Source organism: Hemibagrus wyckioides, linkage group LG12 (assembly GCF_019097595.1).
Source record: "Hemibagrus wyckioides isolate EC202008001 linkage group LG12, SWU_Hwy_1.0, whole genome shotgun sequence".
Lineage (NCBI taxonomy): Eukaryota > Metazoa > Chordata > Actinopteri > Siluriformes > Bagridae > Hemibagrus > Hemibagrus wyckioides.
The window spans coordinates 13,348,510-13,368,172 of NC_080721.1; the positions used below are offsets into that span (position 1 = coordinate 13,348,510).

The 19,663-nt window shown below is 38.5% G+C and overlaps 1 protein-coding gene and 1 pseudogene across 1 annotated transcript; one reads left to right on the forward strand and one right to left on the reverse strand.

The window, feature by feature from the left end:
• Positions 1-1,122: 1,122 nt before the first annotated feature.
• LOC131362462 (uncharacterized protein K02A2.6-like) lies at positions 1,123-5,064 on the reverse strand (annotated as a pseudogene).
• A 1,759-nt stretch (positions 5,065-6,823) lies between these two features.
• LOC131362399 (NLR family CARD domain-containing protein 3-like) lies at positions 6,824-19,621 on the forward strand. The gene is made up of 11 exons (XM_058404370.1): positions 6,824-6,963; positions 7,350-7,407; positions 8,997-9,131; positions 9,458-9,574; positions 11,202-11,255; positions 11,491-13,725; positions 14,996-15,190; positions 15,898-16,068; positions 17,568-17,741; positions 18,536-18,706; positions 19,367-19,621. Exons 3-11 carry the CDS (start codon positions 9,082-9,084, stop codon positions 19,371-19,373), a joined length of 3,174 nt encoding a protein of 1,057 aa, XP_058260353.1. The 5' UTR covers positions 6,824-6,963; positions 7,350-7,407; positions 8,997-9,081; the 3' UTR covers positions 19,374-19,621.
• The last annotated feature ends 42 nt before the right edge of the window (positions 19,622-19,663 follow it).

A 19,663-nucleotide genomic window follows, 5' to 3' on the forward strand; every position in this document is an offset into this window, starting at 1 on the left:
TTTGTGAAAGAATGGGTCGCTCTCAGGAGCTCAGTGAATTCCAGCGTGGAACTGTGATAGGATGCCACCTGTGCAACAAATCCAGTCGTGAAATTTCCTCGCTCCTAAATATTCCACAGTCAACTGTCAGCTGTATTATAAGAACGTGGAAGTGTTTGGGAACGACAGCAACTCAGCCACGAAGTGGTAGGCCACGTAAACTGACGGAGCGGGGTCAGCGGATGCTGAGGCGCATAGTGCGAAGAGGTCGCCAACTTTCTGCAGAGTCAATCACTACAGACCTCCAAACTTCATGTGGCCTTCAGATTAGCTCAAGAACAGTGCGCAGAGAGCTTCATGGAATGGGTTTCCATGGCCGAGCAGCTGCATCCAAGCCATACATCACCAAGTGCAATGCAAAGCGTCGGATGCAGTGGTGTAAAGCACGCCGCCACTGGACTCTAGAGCAGTGGAGACGCGTTCTCTGGAGTGACGAATCGCGCTTCTCCATCTGGCAATCTGATGGACGAGTCTGGGTTTGGCGGTTGCCAGGACAACGGTACTTGTCTGACTGCATTGTGCCAAGTGTAAAGTTTGGTGGAGGGGGGATTATGGTGTGGGGTTGTTTTTCAGGAGCTGGGCTTGGCCCCTTAGTTCCAGTGAAAGGAACTAAGGAAAAGGAAGGAACCCTTCCATCTTTCACATAATGGTATGAACCTACTCTGTCCTCGCATGTCACTGGCTGCAGGGTGTGCCCATCAGAAGAAAGTCCTGCCTGTTATGTTCGTCTATACCATAACCTTCGGAAAAACAATTTAGGGACAATTAATAACACAACGTACACTTACAGATACCTCACTTCTAATCTCTTTTATTTATTGACAACATACATTTTATTACCGGTGCCACCCACAGGCACCTGAGGGAACAACATGTTAAAACGCCATACATAACATTTCCTCCCCTCTTACTCCAGAAGTAACAATATAATCTTACCAATTTTCAGGAATACATTCTAGAGGTAGAGGGTAGACTGCCTCTTGCCTCGAGCCAGTTCGGGGATTATTCTGCCCCATGACAGAACAGGCCCACTAACAACTAATTACAGTTCAGCAAGGTTCTCATTTCATTTTTTTTGTACTTCTACAACGTCAGACGGTTTGGAGGCTTAATTACTCTACGTGGATAACGTCTGACTGGCACAGATGAAATATCAGATATGCCCTGTGCTAACTGGCTCTCTGCTGGTGAGTCACTGGAAACATGTAGCTCCTTCTGTGGTGTGGAAGGAATGACACTTCCAGAGGTCTGGACAGGAGCAGGCACCTCACTAGTATCAGATGACTGTGCCCCCTGCATTTGAACTGTTTTATTGGGAATGGACAAGAGTTGATCCGCATGGCGTCTCCATTCCTCGGAAGCTCCTACATCTACAGTGTAAGATATTGGCCCACTTTGAGCAGTCACCACACCTGATGTCCATCTCTCTCTCCCCCTGTAATCTCGAGCCAGCACTGTATCACCGATTTCAAACCGTCTTGGCCTTGAATGACCAGCTCGGCGAAGGATCTGGGCAGTCTGTGAAGATCGCACAGAAGCTAATACACTGCGTTTCAGGGCATCCAGATGTGTGCGTAGCTGGCGTCCCAAAAACAACATGGAGGGAGATTCCTTTGTTGTTGGGTGTGGTGTGTTCCGATACATTAGCAAGAATGAATCAAGCCGTCTCTGTAGGGTAGATGCTTGTTTCAATGCTTGTTTCAGAGACTGAACAAACCTTTCAGCCTGCCCATTGGTAGCTGGATGATATGGAGCTGAGCGGATGTGTTTTACATTGTTGCCCTTCAAGAAAGTTGCAAACTCCTGTGCAACAAACTGTGGTCCATTATCACTCACGAGGACCTCAGGCACTCCATAATGACTGAAGGGGTTTCGCAGGACTTCGATTGTTTTTTCTGCAGTTGTTGATGTCATTAACTGCACTTCAGGCCACTTAGAATGTGCGTCAACCACAACCAGATACATAAGGCCCTCGCATGGCCCCGCAAAGTCTACGTGAATACGCTCCCATGGCTTTCATGGCCACTCCCATGGGTGGAGGGATGCGTGACATGGCATTTTCTGTACCTGTTGGCATGACTGACACATTTTTACCTGCAGCTCAATGTCAGCATCGAGACCCGGCCACCACACGTAGCTGCGAGCAATTGCTTTCATTCGGACAATTCCAGGGTGACCACTATGCAATTCTTCAAGTACTCTGTTGCGCAGCTTTTGTGGAACAATGACTCTCATACCACGCATTAAACATCCATGTTGTACGGACAGCTCATCGTGTCTGGCAATGAAAGGTGCAAGTTCATTGTTACTGGGCAGATTTCCATTCTGAGCCCCTTTTGTGACTATTTCAAGGACTGCTGACAAGGTTGGGTCAGTCAGCGTCTCACGTCGAATATCAGTGGTCCTGACAGGAAGTTTCTCCATCTGTCCAAGGTAGAATAAATCTACCGCGTCCTTTTTCTCTCTATGCTCCACTCGTAACGGTAAGCGGGACAGGCCGTCGGCATTTGCATGATGTTCAGCCTTTTTATACTCAGTAGTGTAGTTATGTGCCGACAAAAACAAAGCCCACCTTTGCATTCGAGCAGCTACCATAGACGGAACTTCTTTCTGTGCACCAAAGATCGTGGTGAGTGGGCGGTGGTCTGTGAAAAGCATGAACTTTCGTCCATAGAGATACTGATGGAATTTTCGGACTCCGAACACTAACAAGCCTCGCGCTCAATTTGTGCATAATTTTGTTCTGCCTTGCTGAGTGTGCGTGATGCAAATGCTACCGGCCTTTCTTCACCACTGGGCAACATGTGTGAAATAACAGCCCGAATACCATAAGGTGATGCATCACATGCAAGGCGGATGACATTCTGGGGTTCATAATGTATTAAGACATTTTGTGACACTAGTTGCTCTTTTGCCTTTCTGAATGCAGTGTTGCACTCGACTGACCACTGCCAACGTTTCCCTTTACACAGCAGGGCGTTTAAGGGATTCACAATGGTGGCCAGATTGGGTACAAACCTCCCATAATAGTTTAACAAGCCAAGAAATGATCTCAGCTGTGTGACACTGGATGGTGTTGGAGCCTCAAAAATTGCTCTTACTTTTTCAGGTGACTTGTGCAAACCTTCTGCATCAATTATATGACCCAGGTACTCCGATGAGTCTTTAAAGAAGTCACACTTACTGTTTTCAACATGTAGGCCGAACTGCTTCAGGCGTCCAAGAACTGCGTCCAGGTTTTCCAGGTGTTCAGCTTCAGTCCATCCAGTTACTAAGATGTCATCCAGGTAACAATGGACGTTTGACAGACCCAGCAATACTTGGTCCATAGCTCTCTGGAATATGGCTGGTGCCGAAACAATCCCAAACGGAAGGCGGTTGTACTGGAATAGCCCTTTCTGGGTGGAAATTGTAAGAAATTGCTTGGACTCCTCCTCAACCCTCATCTGTAGGTACGCATGTGACAAATCCAATTTACTGAAACATTGTCCTCCTGATAGTGACGCAAACAGATCCTCAATGCGTAGAAGAGGATAGTGTTCAATGTGCAGAGCGGGGTTAACAGTCACTTTAAAGTCACCACAGATGCGTACAGATCCATTTTTCTTTACAACTGGGACTATAGGGGTAGCCCAACTGCTGTACTGTATAGGGGACAATACCCCAATTTCTGTGAGACGGTTCAGTTCGGCCTCGACCTTGGGGCGGAGTGCATGTGGAACAACCCTGGGCTGGCAAAATTTGGGTTTGTGCTCAGATTTCAGTGTTATTTTCACTTTGATATTTTTCATTTCTCCCAATTGATGTGAAAAAATGGCGGCATGTTTCTGCAACTCTGTTTCTAGTGTTTTCACTTTTACTGTTCTTATTTCTTTCCAATTCAGTTTGATCTGACGCAACCGCTCTCTGCCAAACAGTGGAGGGTAGTTCCCCTGCACAACATATAATGGAAGAATAGCTGTCTGCTTACCCATTTTTATATGGAAATTAATTAAACCTTCAGGATGTAATGCTTGACCAGTGTAAGTGAGAAGGATAATGTCAGTTGCATGTAGGGGCAGGAGCATCATGTCATAGGTTTGTGTCGAAATCAGCGAGACTGCTGCACCCGTGTCCAGTTCCATTTCCAATGGAATACCCTCAACTTTTAGTTTCACGATGATACTGGACTTTTCCCCTGGCTGTGACAATTTATACAGGGCTAATTCAGTGTCTGTGTCGTCATCATTGGACATTTCCTCTGCATCCACACGGTGTACACTTCCCTTTTTTACATTGCCTCTCCATGTTGTCCATGTAACTTTTGATGTGCTTTCACTCTTTGTCTTTCTGCCCTTGTCGCTCTTCCTGCACACACGACTGCTATGGCCTTTCTTTCCACGTGTTACAGTTTTTGTCCTTAAACCAACAGTCATCATCATTGTGGTTAGTTTTTCCACATCGTTTACATTTGTTAGCAGTTTTACTTTTTGCTAATGAAAGTGCATGTACCGTCACCGATCCGCTGAGTTGGTGTGCTTCTCGAGCTGCTGTTTCCATGGAGACCGCCAGTTCCACCGCTCTTTGAAACGTTAACATAGTCTCCGTCAGCAGGCGCTTTTGCGTGGCTTCACTCTTCAAACCGCACACAAATCTATCACGAAGTGCATCATCTAAATGTCCCCCAAATTCACAGTGTTCTGATAATCCTCTTAGTACAGCAACACATTGTGTTACAGACTCACTCTCTACCTGATTCCTCCTGTGAAAACGAAATCGCTCAGCGATGATTAAGGGCTTCGGAGAGAAGTGTTGCTGTAGCGTGTCCGTGATGTGCTTGAAGCTCTTCTCTCCCGGCTCCTCTGGAGCGATGAGACTACGGAGTAGTCCATATGTTTTTCCACCTATCACACTGAGTAACACAGGTACTTTCTTGTCAGCAGCGATGCTGTTAGCCTCTACGAAATGCTCGAATCTTTCGATGTACGTGGTCCACGGCTCGATGCTTTCATCAAAAGCTTCCATATGGCCGAAAGCAAAAGCCATTGTAGCTAACCTGTCACACTTTAGCTACGAAAGAAAGGAAAATAATAATTTTCAAGTGCGCCTAAATACTCAGTATTACTTGTGGTAGAACCGCCGTAATTTTTTTTTATCCACCTCGTCGCCAAAATGTTATGTTTGTCTATACCATAACCTTCGGAAAAACAATTTAGGGACAATTAATAACACAACGTACACTCACGGATACCTTACTTCTACTCTCTTTTATTTATTGAGGAGTGGCTAAAGAATCACACACACACACACACAGAGAAAAAACCCTCCTGTTTTTTTATTGATTTGTTTGATTTTCATTAAATGATGAGTGTTATAAAGGGTCCAAGTTAGCTTCTAGTCACTTTGAGCTACAGCATTAACTCTGAGATTCCACACTGTACACATGGACTCCAAATCACCTCTGACAAGGAAATCACCCGATACTGCACCCTCTGCCTCTGTTTATTGATATACATGTGTGTGTTACACTGCACTGACTGTGGAGTTCTACATGCACACACACACACACTCCCATGTGCTGGACATTTGTGCCAACCATGTATTATGATGATGCTCCATCATCCACAGTGTCACTCAATCAGGGACAGTCATATAAACAACACATAAACCATATTGATGTGTTTCAGCTGAACCCTGAGCTCACGCTAGCAAGCAACCGGCCATAGAAGAAGAGACATTAGTATGTGTGTTGCTTTTCTTTCTTTCAGGTGTGTGTCATCATCACTTTTCTAAATTCTCCTGAATTTCTTTATATTTAGAGAGTAAATAAAACACTATACTACACTTTTGGGGCATTACATCAGATACCCCTGTCACATACTCTACAGATAGATCACAGTTTATTAAAAAGAACTAAATAATACCATATAAAATGTGAAGTCTTTTTCTCAGCTGCTTTTTTTGTCTCCATCACAAACAGCCACAATGAATTTATTCAGATTATTAAGATTGTGTGATTAATGTGAGATTAGTATTATTAATGACACTTTTATTGTATTTCTTGGTCACTGAAGTAGACTTGTGGTGTAACTTAAGAACAACAAAACGTCTACATGAACGAGTAAAAAAATAATTCAAGCCGACTCAAAGGGTCGATTCGTTTCTTAGTGAATCGGTTCCCGAAAGTGAAAGTGTTTGTTGTACAGCCAGTGTTGTCAGATTGCGAGATTTCACGTGTAACCGGGAAAAAATGCATTGGGCAGGTCGATAAAATTTGGGCTGTTTTTTGATGCAACTGGCGGGTTTTTATTTTTAACTATAAACATGATATTTTATTGTTTTTTTTCCATTCTAACAGACTTTACAATAAAGTTTAATATGTAATGTTGACATTTTAATAATATGGCTCAGTTTAGCCGATAAGGATGAGGAGAGTCCAATCCAGTCAGACTTTGGCATGGTGTTTTTATCATTATCATGCCAAAGTGGAGGAAATATAGAAAGTCCTGCCGAAAAGAATAGGAAAGAATAATAGTCTATAATATTTCAAGAGACATTTTTATGAGTTCTGTGAAGATTCTCTGCATTAAGTCTCTATAAAAAGGTTTATACGCTATTATTCTGCTATAAGATTCGGATGGCATGTTTGATAATTAAACAAAACGTATACAGGTGGCTAACGTAGTGTGTGTGTGTTTCTAAATAGTTCCCTTTGCACTAATTTGCTTTGGTTTTTCTGTTTGTTTTTGTATTAGTTATCACAGTACGCACTTTGGGCTGGTATTTTTTTAATGGGCGGATTTAAGCTGTAGTTGGACTGGAAACTTTCAGTCCAATCTGGCAACCCTGTTAAAGCTCCGACTCCAGTGTGTCTCATCGCAGCGGACTGAAACGGAGAAACGGTGTTGTTAATGTCCAACAAGACGGACTGTTCAATACAAGAAGGTCATTTTCTTTTAAAATAAATCACTTTATATCATGTATTTGATACAAAACTGGTGTTATATTGTAATGACATCGTGTAAAAAGAGCAGTAAAAAAACTGCGTCATTTCAGCTGAACTTCCTCTTCAGTGTGTTTCCCGGTGTGTGTAAGTGTTCGGTGTGTGTTAGTTATATATTCCAGTTTTTTTACTAGATTTTTCCTTCAGTTTGTTTGGATTGTGGTTATTTTTGCTTTAATAACGTGGAACAGACATAATGTGTTTTAAAATCTGACTTCCACAAAAGTGAAAACAACAAAACCAGCCAAGGCCATGAGGGTGTTGTCTCGTGATCTCTGAAAAATGTTTTATTTTACTTTTATTTTATTATATTTTATTCATATTTTAGTTCAACCAGCCATCATCTAGGAAAGCGGGATAATGTTCCTGTACATCAATATCCCTATGTAAGTATAATTGATTAATTAATTTGTTGGTTAATTTGTTAATAATTTATTTAATACATTTTTGACCAGTTATAGGTGTTAAAGTCAAAGGACAGAATTATGGACTCTGATTTGTTTTTTTATTTTATTGAGCTTCTGAAGTTTATGTCACCATCACTGTGTGTTTATTGTGTAAGGACTACGTTACCCATCAGTCCCTCCACCTCAGGCCATTCTGGTAGACCATTCTTGTCTTGTGTTTGTTGAACATATGGGAAGTCTGTTAAAAGGAAACAGACATGGACATTATAATAAACTACAGTTATTATACAGCTATTATAAGGGTGTCTGCTAACTTCTGTAAATCTAAATGTAATACAGCTGCCTCAGGCATTATCTAATATATTTATTTAAGTACAATATCATAATTGTGTAAATAAATTTATACTGAAGCGGGGCCATATTGCTATGTGTGAAGCAAACGTCAAAGTGCAGATGATTTATTATATATACAAGCTCTCTGTAGTACTCCCCTATATCTGGCCCTGTTGCTTCCTGTTCATGAAGATTTTGATCAGCGTTTGTCTGCAAACCAGGCAGCATTTCTTAAACATAGTGCAATAACTATGGAAACATCCTGGGCCCTCAAACTGTCTGGTAGGGAAGGTAATCATCTCTTCATAATCACTGTACTGTCTGTGGAAAGGTCAAAGAGTCACCTCCTAAAATAAAATCTACAATAAATCTGTGGCCAGCTGCAATGTCATGGCATCAGTGATCAGTGTTTTTCCATAAGGAATGTCTTTTTGTTGATAGCCGTTCAGCCGTATTTCTGCCTGTGGTGGTGTTCATGTGAGCTCCCTAATTAATCTGGGTTCACAATCAGCACACACTCTTTGGAGTGCTTTATTGATGTTTAAACAAATTTGTGTACCAATCTTGCCTTTGTATATATTTTTAAATAACTGTTGTTTGCACTGTGTCTGTTGTTTACTGCTCAAAAAATTAAAGGAACACTTTGAAAACACATCAGATCTCAATGGGGTAAAATATCATGCTGGATATCTACACTGATATGGACTGGGAAATGTGTTAGGAATGAAAGGATGCCACATGGTTTGATGGAAATGAAAATGTTCAACCTACAGAGGGCTGAATTTAACAGTGTGATCTGTCAGTGTGTCTTATATGCTTCACAAACATTATTAAGAATCTGTTATTTCTGTTATTTCTATTATCTCTGTGTGATCTTGCCACCTGATGTCATTGTTCCTGCCCTCTGCTCCCACATGACATGACACCACTGATTAATCCTTATAAACTACTGTAAATCCTCCTGATTCTTAAGTTTCTGGCTGCTCACATGTGTAGTTCAGTACATGATTAAAGTAGAGGTCAATAAGGTCTAGAATCACATGTTTTTCCTGAGATCTTTTTCCTGATCAGTGATCCTGAGATGGGATCCAGATTCCCCATGACTGAATAATTTGGTGTTAGAATGTTAGGGGTCAGTTACTGTATGTAAAACTATGATTTTTTTGTGGTCAGAGATGTAAAAGTTTGGTTCTCTCCATGTTTAACTGGACATTTGTTTTTGTCTTTTTTATTAGAAGAGATACCAGCAGAAGAGATCAGTATCATCAGTGACTCAGCAGTGTCTCCATAAACTGTCTGTTCATACACTAATATTCAAAAATGGAGATCACTGATCTGGACACAGATATGACCCCAACGCTAATGAAGTGGTAACTATATTTCTGCATTTTAGTCATTAATTGTTCATATCTGAAATAAGTAGTGAGTATATAGAGTTCTGCTGTTAAAATGTAAAGCTACAATGCAGAATGGATAAAGGAATTTTTCATGACAGGATTTTACATTGACTTATAATAAACATGGAAGTAAAAGCATCTTAATTTGACAATAAAAGTAATAGTACTGTCTAATAAAATTATAAAATAAAGACTGTACATGTCACTGTTCATTAAGAGAGAAAAGTGTATAGATTGTATTTGTAAAATTGTTGTGAGTGTATTTAAGTCACTAAAATACTGTCTATAATGTTGTACAGTAAACTTCAGAAAGAGAGATCAGACTCACCAGCAGTCAGCTGTGTCTCCATGAAGAGTGATGAGTCTCTGGAGCTTCCTTCGAACTTTAAAAATGCTGATTCCTCACCTTTAGACAGGTAACATCTCACAGTTCTAGTTAAAGTCAAGGTTAATGGCTGTGCTACACAGTTATAAGCAGATATTTTAATTTATATTATAGTTACTTGGTCTATAGTGATGCTGCAATACTTTCAGTAAATGCTTTAGATGAAATAGTGTAAATATTTATGAAGGTAATGTCTTAAATTCTGAACTTATAAATGTTAATATAAGCAAAAGACTAAAGAAAAGGTATGAAAGGTAATGAAACTATTACTACTACGACTACCACTACTACTACATATTATTATTATTATTATTATTATTATTATTATTATTATTATTATTATTATTATTATTACAGGTTCTCAGTTTGTAACATACTGTAAGTGTATTTTGTCTTGTGCTTGCATTTTTTTCAGCAAGACTAAGAAATGTCATAAACCCCATTCTATGTGTACATTATTTTTGTAAGATCATTCAGAGACCATTCACTAGGGCTGCAGCTATCGATTATTTTACTGATCGATTATTCTACCAATTATTCACTCGATTAATCGAGTAATTGGATAAGTACTTCTTTTTCTTTATTAAAGACGAATACTAAATATTCAAGAGAAAAAAGACAGGACTCTTAAAATGAACAACTAAGTTGTTTCCTATTTAGAAAAATGAAAATAAACCTATTTAGTGCCATTGACATTCAAAATGCAAATACAAATATATAAATAAAAAAAACTTTATTACTTCAAAAAAGGTAAACAGTACAACCTAAAACAAAATAATAATAATAATAATAATAATAATAATAATAATAATAATACCTAAACATTGCATTGATGTTGTGTAACTTAACTTTGAGGTTTCAGTCTAACTACAGCTCAAGCAGGACATAATCCTTTACTGTCTTCCTGGAAGACTTTGTGGTTTTTGTAAGAGGCAAAAATTAATGGACAGGAAGGAAACTTGGAACAAGAACAAGAGTCCATACACATCAAATTTCTTAACACAGAAACAGAAATAAATTTGCATGTAGCATGTGTGAGCAATAATCTTTTATTTTAAGATATTCCAACCTTGAGTGGCCCATATTAATTGACACAAGCCTTCACAAAGTTATGAAGTTACAGATATTCATGTACATTATGAGTACCAAAGTGAAGCTGCTAAACCTGCATTTAATAATTAAATGATTAATGCTATAACACATTTGTTCAAGCTGATTAGATGGATCCTCCTTTAAACTTTAATAATAGAGACTTCTCACCTGTACACAGGTAACATCCCATAGTTCATGTATTATTGATGTACTCCTGTTCTGTTACACCCCTAATGACCACATACTGTCCCCTCTGAAAGTATCAGAACTCCAAGGACAGTTCTTTTGTTTTTGCTCTAAATTAAAGACATTTGAGTTTGATCAAAAGATAAGTACGTGATGATATTTCAACATTTCAGCTTTTATTTTCTGAAATTTACATCATAAAATAATTGGAAAAACTCCTAGAGAACATGAAAAATATTTGTGATATTGAATTTAGCACTGTGTTCTCTAAATATGAATGCAGTTACTACTGTTATTGTAGTAAAATTAGATCTACAGCATGTTTAGTGTACAGTATTAAAGTGATTAAAGTCTTTAACAGATACAATGTTTGTTCTCAGTGTTCTACAGGAGGAACAAAAGAGAAGAAAAAAGAACATCATGACATTTACAGGGTAAGATCAAACCAGTAACATGACTGTGACACTGACACGCTGATATTATAAACCTTTCTACTGATATTTCCTACATTAGATTCATTATATTGAAGAAAACACACAGTAGAATAAAACAAACACAGTGAGAACATTATAAAAAGCTATCTGTGATAATCATGCAGGAAAACTGATCTTAAACCCTAATAAATGAAGCCCATGTCTCAAAATGTCTTCCTACTTCACCATTTTACAGACACGCCCCAGAATCTGCTGATGTTCCTGAACTCCAGAAAAAGTTCAAATTAAATCTGAAGAAGAAGTTTCAGTGTTTAAATGGAGAGATGATAAACCTGGGAACCCAAATACTCCTGAATGAGATCTACACAGAGCTCTACATCACAGAGGGAGACAGTGGAGACGTCAATAATGAACATGAGGTGAGACAGATCGAGGCAGCATCCAGGAGAACAACAAGAAGAGAGGAAACACCAATCAAATGCAATGACATCTTTAAGCCTTTATCTGAACAAGACAAACCCATCAGAACTGTTTTGACAAAGACCTCATCTGAACAAGACAAACCCATCAGAACTGTTCTGACAAAGACCTCATCTGAACAAGACAAACCCATCAGAACTGTTCTGACAAAGACCTCATCTGAACAAGACAAACCCATCAGAACTGTTCTGACAAAGACCTCATCTAAACTAGACAAAATCATCAGAACTGTACTGACAAAGACCTCATCTGAACAAGACAAACCCATCAGAACTGTTCTGAAAAAGACCTCATCTAAACTAGACAAAATCATCAGAACTGTACTGACAAAGACCTCATCTGAACAAGACAAACCCATCAGAACTGTTCTGACAAAGACCTCATCTGAACAAGACAAACCCATCAGAACTGTTCTGACAAAGACCTCATCTGAACAAGACAAACCCATCAGAACTGTTCTGACAAAGGGAGTCGCTGGCATCGGAAAAACAGTCTCTGTACAGAAGTTCATTCTGGACTGGTCTGAAGGGAAAACAAATCAGGACGTCCACCTCATATTTCCACTTCCTTTCAGAGAGCTGAATTTGATGAAGGACCAGAAACTGAGTCTGATGGAGCTCCTTCATGTCTTTTTTAAGGAAATAAAAGAAACAGAAATGTCCAGATTGGAAAAGGTTCTGTTCATTTTTGACGGATTGGACGAGTGTCGTTTTCCTCTGGATTTCCAGAACACAGTGAGAGTGTGTGATGTAACTGAATCAGCATCAGTGCAGGAGCTGATGATAAACCTGATCAAAGGGAATCTGCTTCCCTCTGCTCTCATCTGGATCACCTCCCGACCAGCAGCAGCTGATCAAATCCCCTCTGAGTGTGTGCACCGAGTCACAGAGGTACGAGGGTTCAATGACCCACAGAAGGAGGAGTATTTCAGGAAGAGGATCAGAGATCAGAACCTGGCCAATAACATCTTCACACACCTGAAGTCATTAAGAAGCCTCTACATCATGTGCCACATCCCAGTCTTCTGCTGGATTTCAGCCACTGTTCTAGAGAGGATGTTGGGTGAAGCAGAGACTGGAGAGATCCCCAAGACTCTGACTGAAATGTACACACACTTCCTCATCATTCAGACAAACATCATAAGAGGAAAATACTCACAGAAGCAGGAGAGTGATGAAGAAATGCTTCTTAAACTGGGACAACTGGCTTTTCAGCAGCTGATGAAAGGGAACCTGATCTTCTATGAGGAAGACCTGAGAGAGTGTGGCATTGATGTGAGAGAAGCAGCAGTGTACTCAGGTGTGTGTACGCAGATCTTCAGAGAGGAGTTTGGGCTTCACCAGAGTAAAGTGTACTGCTTTGTTCATCTGACCATTCAGGAGCATTTGGCAGCTCTCTATGTGCACACGGCATTTATGAAAGAAAACAGTAATGTTCTTGATCAGAGTCCAAAAATGTCCTCTGTACGAAATATGTACTCTGTACCGAAGAGGTTCTCTGAACAAAGGATTAAAAACATTACAATTTCAGATGTCCACAAGTCTGCGGTAGAGCAGGCATTAAAAAGTCAAACTGGACATCTGGACCTTCTCCTTCGCTTTCTTCTGGGTCTCTCACTGGAGTCAAATCAGAAACTCTTACATACCTTAATAACACAGACAGGAAGTAGCTCCGACAGCAAAGAGGAAACAGTTCAGTACATTAAGCAGAAGATCAGTAAAGATCTTCCTCCAGAGAAATCCATCAATCTTTTCCACTGTCTGAATGAACTGGGTGATAATTCTCTAGTGGAGGAAATCCAACGCTACCTGAAATCTGGAAAACAAAGTGAACTCTCTTCCTCACAGTGGTCTGCTCTGGTGTTTGTGTTACTGACCTCAGAACAGGATCTGGAGGAATTTGACCTGAATAAATATTTCAGTCCAGAGAAGATAACAGATCTGGTTCTTGTGAAGATGATGCCTGTGATTGCAGCATCCAGAAAAGCAATGTAAGTAAATCTTATTTACTTAATAACTAGAACTGTTCTGCTGTTAGAACGAGAGAAACTGAAAACACATAAATATGTTCTTTCAGATGTTATGAGCTTGAGGGCATACAGGGTGGTGTTAATATGAACAGATAAAGGGTTAAATAAGAAAATAACGGTCACAGACAAATGAATAAGAATTAAGAGCAGGTATTAAATGTGTGGAAGACAGTTCCAAAAAAAGAAAAGTATTTTAGAGTTTATGAATTAATGAAGGTTTATTGAAATTCTGATTTATCACAGTGAAATTGACTTAATATTCAACACATGTTCACTCAGAGTTCAGAGGAGAGTCTGTAAAAAGCTGTTTTCATTGACAGAAACATTTCACTGTCACATTTACAATCTTCAGTCTATTTTAAACAACGTGTTTTCACCTTAAATTTATGTTAGACTTGAAGTACAATCATGCAGACACTGAGTTAATTTCATTATTAATATTTTTATTTAAAAAATCTTATGTCTTGGTAAAGGGTTTTATTTGAGTTTCTAGAAAGGTTTGAATGTTTAATACTCATTAGAGACTGTTTTTATTTACACTTCATTATATAATAGTATAAATGTGTTATATGCTGATTATATTTTCTTTCCTTCTCCTAATGTCCCTAAACAGGGAAAGTCAAACACAGTGTAAGGGTTAAATCACTGACACAGGGAGCAAATAAGGAGCCCATGGCATTAACACCCACATACTCACACACACTCACACACACACACACACACACACTCACACACACACACACACACACTCACACACATTCACACACACACACACACACACACACACACACTCACATACACACACACTGTTAGATAACTAGCTTATGACAGGTAGCTACATTAATCAGTCATCACTGGACTGGTTCTCATTTTAGTAGCTAATAAAATATATCAGAATAAAATAATGTCATAGCTGAATAATTAAAACTAATAAATAAGAATCATTAAATCTAACTCTGTATGACTTTAACCTTTTTTGTTTTATATTGAAGTATTAATTCAGTTCATGCTCCATGTTTATACAGTGTGTTGGTGAAGATGCAGCTGAAAACTCACACCAAGTTTAATCCAAACAGCTCTGACTGTAAAATATTATTACAGTATTTAAAGGTTTTCTCTAACTGGTGTTTGTGCTTTTGGCTTTTATAAGAAGGAGAAGGTTCAGTAAAAGCCTTGAGAGCTTGTTTGATAATTTGTACTAGTGTTCATTGTGTTATTTTATTTCCCTCAGTATCAGGTGTGATACAATTCAAGACAGAGGTGGAAAATCTCTGGCATCAGTGCTCAGATCAGAAACCTCCAATCTGAAAGAACTCCATCTGATTGTGGATACACTGGATCTGTCTTGGAATGATCTAGGAGATTCAGGAGTGAAGAGACTCTGTGCTGTATTGGAGAATCCTCTGTGTAAAGTGAAGAAACTGAGGTAAGATCATCTCTCTGAGAGTCACAGCAGCTCAATAAAAGCAGCAGTATTAGTTACTGTATTAGGAACTAAAATTTCCTGTAACTGTACAACATGCAGAACAAATATATTAGTCAATGTGCATTAATAAGAGTAGTGAGAAAATTAAATAAAGCTACAGTTAGTTACATGTGCATTAAAATACAGTTACACAGAGATAAATTCTACAAAACTCTGCTCATTACTTTTAACTTAAAACAGCAACACCACAATAACACACTAAATGAAGATATATCTCAGTAACAGCAGTAATCCTTTGGCCTGTGTTAATAGTACATTGGGATTGTTCAAGAAAAGGAAGATTGTCCATCATGACAGACACATCATCTTTCAACAAGTCTTCCTCTCACACCTGAGAAAACAAACTCAGGAATTAATGTTTTAAGCTTGATATTATATTTTAGTATTTTATATGTTTTAATTTAATTTTATAAGTTTATTTCCCCTATGTAGTGCACTATAAATCTCTCTTTCTCTCTCTCTCTCTCTCTCTCTCTCTCTCTCTGGAAGTCTTCATTATCAGTCTGCTGCTCTCTGTTCAGATTCAGCTGCTCATAGTTTATCAAATACAAAATATGAATTCATTTAATACATGGATCATCTTTAAAGTAAATATTAAACCTAGATGAGTATCTGTTGATGAAGAGTGTGTTATTGTGTGTCTGCAGGTTGTATGATTGTAATTTCTCAGATGAAGGCTGTTCTGCTCTGACTTCAGCTCTGAGATCAAACCCCTCACACCTGAGAGACCTGGATCTGTCTAGGAATAATCTAGACTCAGGAGTGAAGAGTCTCTCTGCTCTACTGGAGAATCCTCTCTGTAAACTGGAGACACTGAGGTAAGATCATCTCTCTGAGAGTCACATGACCTGATCCTCACTAAGACACTTTCTCTAATAGTGAGACTGAAGCAGGGGTTTTAGGTTCAGCATCAATGACCTGAGGAGGAAGATTGTTTATTTTTCACTGCACACTGATGATTTGAGTCTTTTGGTCAGATGTACATATACAATGTGTCTGAAATCGCTGTGAAATTTACTAAAACATTACTAATCACACAGCCACTGTTGTTAGCTCTAGAGTGAACTCTCCTAATCACAAAACTGCACCAGTGACACAAACTAAATGCACTGTGTGAGTTTCAGGGTTTAAAAGCAGCAGTAAAGTTAGAAACCTAAAATGAGAAGTAAATAGTATATTGTACTAAAAAGGTCATACATACATACATACAAGAAAGAAAGAAAGAAAGATTAGTTGCCAAATCTGCATTAAAGAAGAAACCCGGTGGACAAGCCGTATTCAAACGACAGGTCAGAGGTCATGAAGTCAAAATAAAATTAGAAAAATACCCCCCCATACACACGCCTCCAAAAATAAATAAATACACAGGAACACACATGTACATGAAAAATAATGTTTTATTTTTTACAAGCAGAAGAGCTGGATTTTTGGTGAAATATAAATCTATTACATTCAGACATCTGCTACACTCACAACATTTTTATAAAGATGAATAGTATTTTTCAAGGTATTGAATATTTTGGACTGATTGAATGGTGATGTAACCAATCACAGTTAACCTTCCTGAGACCCAGTCACAACAAATACACTGCATGAGGTCAGTGGTAGTTTAATGAAAAGATAGGGACTTTTAAATAAAGTTTTGAAGACTAAATAAGATAAATTCTGTTAGAAATTATTTGACTTGATGCAGCACACACCAAACTTGACTGACTGCTACTTATTTAACCTCCTCATAAGGAAACTCCAGCTAATAAAAACTACCAGCATACTGATGTATTCTTATCTTTTTTCTGTGAATCCAGACATCCAGCTCTGTAAAAAGAGGAACAAAAGACCATCACATCTTTTTTCCAAACAAGTAAAAGAATTGAAGACCTGGAAAAAGTCTTGGTTTAAATCCTTTGCAGTTAATGAAGGAATCATCAGATTCTAGTCTTTTACTGCAGCTGTCTTCACTTCCTGCTTGTTCTTGTAGTGTTTAGCTTTATTGCTTTTGGAATTAAGCTTCAGGTTATTGTCCATCTGCTCATTGTCCAACTTTGTCAGTGTCCAAATACTAATGGACTTATTAATAATTTAAATAAACTGGTCTCTGTCAAAGTGAATGTAAGAAAATATAAACAGCAGCCAATATTTACACTCAACACAAACTTATCTTTTATGCTACACTCATTATGTCAGTACAGTGCACTGGTTTGTTCCATCACTGAGAGACACCTAATATAACACTTAGTATTATTGTTTAGTAACAGGAGATAACAGAGGGATCTGTTGAGTATCTGTTGATGAAGAGTGTGTTATTGTGTGTCTGCAGGTTGCCGTATTGTGGTGTCTCAGATGAAGACTGTGCTGCTCTGACTTCAGCTCTGAGATCAAACCCCTCACACCTGAGAGACCTGAATCTGTCCTTTAATAATCTAGGAGACTCAGGAGTGAAGAGTCTCTCTGCTCTACTGGAGAATCCTCTCTGTAAACTGGAGACACTGAGGTAAGATCATCTCTCTGAGAGTCACATGACCTGCTCCTCACTAAGACACTTTCTCTAATAGTGAGACTGAAGCAGGGGTTTTAGGTTCATCATCAATGACCTGAGGAAGATGATTGTTTATTTTTTCTGCACACTGATTATTGGTCACTGAGTCTTTGGGTCAGATGTACGTATGTTAGATCCACTTCATAAAATGTGACTTGATACAACTGCAGTGTTTCTGAAATTACAATGAAATTTACTAAAACATGTTTACATTAGATAAACTGTAACTAATCACAGAGACTACACCTGGAACACAGACTATAAATGCTATATAAATGCTCTGTGTTTGAGTTACAGGGTTTAAATGCAGCAGTGAAATTCTTTAAAGTGAGAATTTGTTCTGTTAGAAAGTACTCATTCAGTTAGTCTGTCTCTAGTGGCTCTGAACCGGGTTGCCAGATCTGCCAGATCAGGAACAGATGAATGGACAAACAGTTTTTACCCATGTGGTTTTTCTAAATATTCTTTTCACTAAGGTCTTTAAATTGTCTCATATTATTACACATTTGTCAGAAATACAGAATCTAAAAATTCAATGTCTAAACTAAGGTCTTTATCATTAATAATGTTTATGATGAGTGTTTTTAAAAATTTTCATTTGCTACATAAGCATCTGTTGTTGAGATCTGATTAGAAAGACAATGCAGAGGTGTGTGAAGCAGGAAGAAGCGACAAAAATCATCTTTAAAGTAAATATTAAACCGAGATGAGTATCTGTTGATGAAGAGTGTGTTATTGTGTGTTTGCAGGTTGCAGTATTGTGATTTCTCAGATGAAGGCTGTGCTGCTCTGACTTCAGCTCTGAGATCAAACCCCTCACACCTGAGAAATCTGAATCTGTCTGGAAATAAAATAAAAGACTCAGGAGTGAAGAGTCTCTCTGATCTAAAGAGGGATAATCACAATCTACAGATAGTGAAGTGAGTAATGATCTGTTTTAGATAAACACTGAAATGAATTAAAAGACTGATAGCATTATTATGTTTATTAGCATTAGTTTATACATTTCCATAAATATCAGATTAATGTGTTACAATTTCACTATATTCTGTTTAATCAGACGTTTTCTAACAATTTGCTTTAATGCTGTTTGGTGTGGATTTAAATTTCATGTGAAAGTAGAAGACAGAGAATCTGAGACTACAAAATATCCAAACTGAGTGCATGAGCGTGACTATAAATGAACACCTCACCTGCCGGTATCACCCTGCTATCTCTTTATTCTGTGCTTCCACACTGTGTCTTCTCTCATTCCTGTAAAATTCACTTCAGCTTCTTCTTAAAGTCTGCACTTAAATATATTCATGTAGAGCGAGAGTTGAAACACAGCAACTCTCCAGAGACGGTGAGAAGAGAAGAGAAGTGATGTGATGGTTTCTGGTGGAATTTCTTGTTTGTTCTAGCTAAATGTTACAGATTGTAATGAAAGACATTTTGAACAGTAAATTATAAAAAGAGGATAATAATGTTTCTCTGGGAGCACAGATGATTTCCTGCTCTTGATCAAGCTAGAACTTGGTCATGAAGTATGACAGTCCAGTCTGTATTTATTTACTCAGACGTTTTTCTTTTCTTTTCAGTTGGTGATGAACATCTGTGTACGAGATGAAGACTCTGGTGTTCCTGCATTTCCATGTTGGGGATCAGACATTTAATACACTGAGTGTCACTGATCACTTTATTAGGAATAACTGTACACCTGCTCCTTCCTGCAATTATCTAATCAGCCATTCATATGATAATTCATAAACTCGTGTTGATAAATATACTGTATATAAAAATAAATGTAGATACAGATCACATGTACAAAGAAAATAAAGTGTTAGAAACATTCAGCTGTTTTACACACAGTCTTGTGTAGTTTTGTAATGAAAACA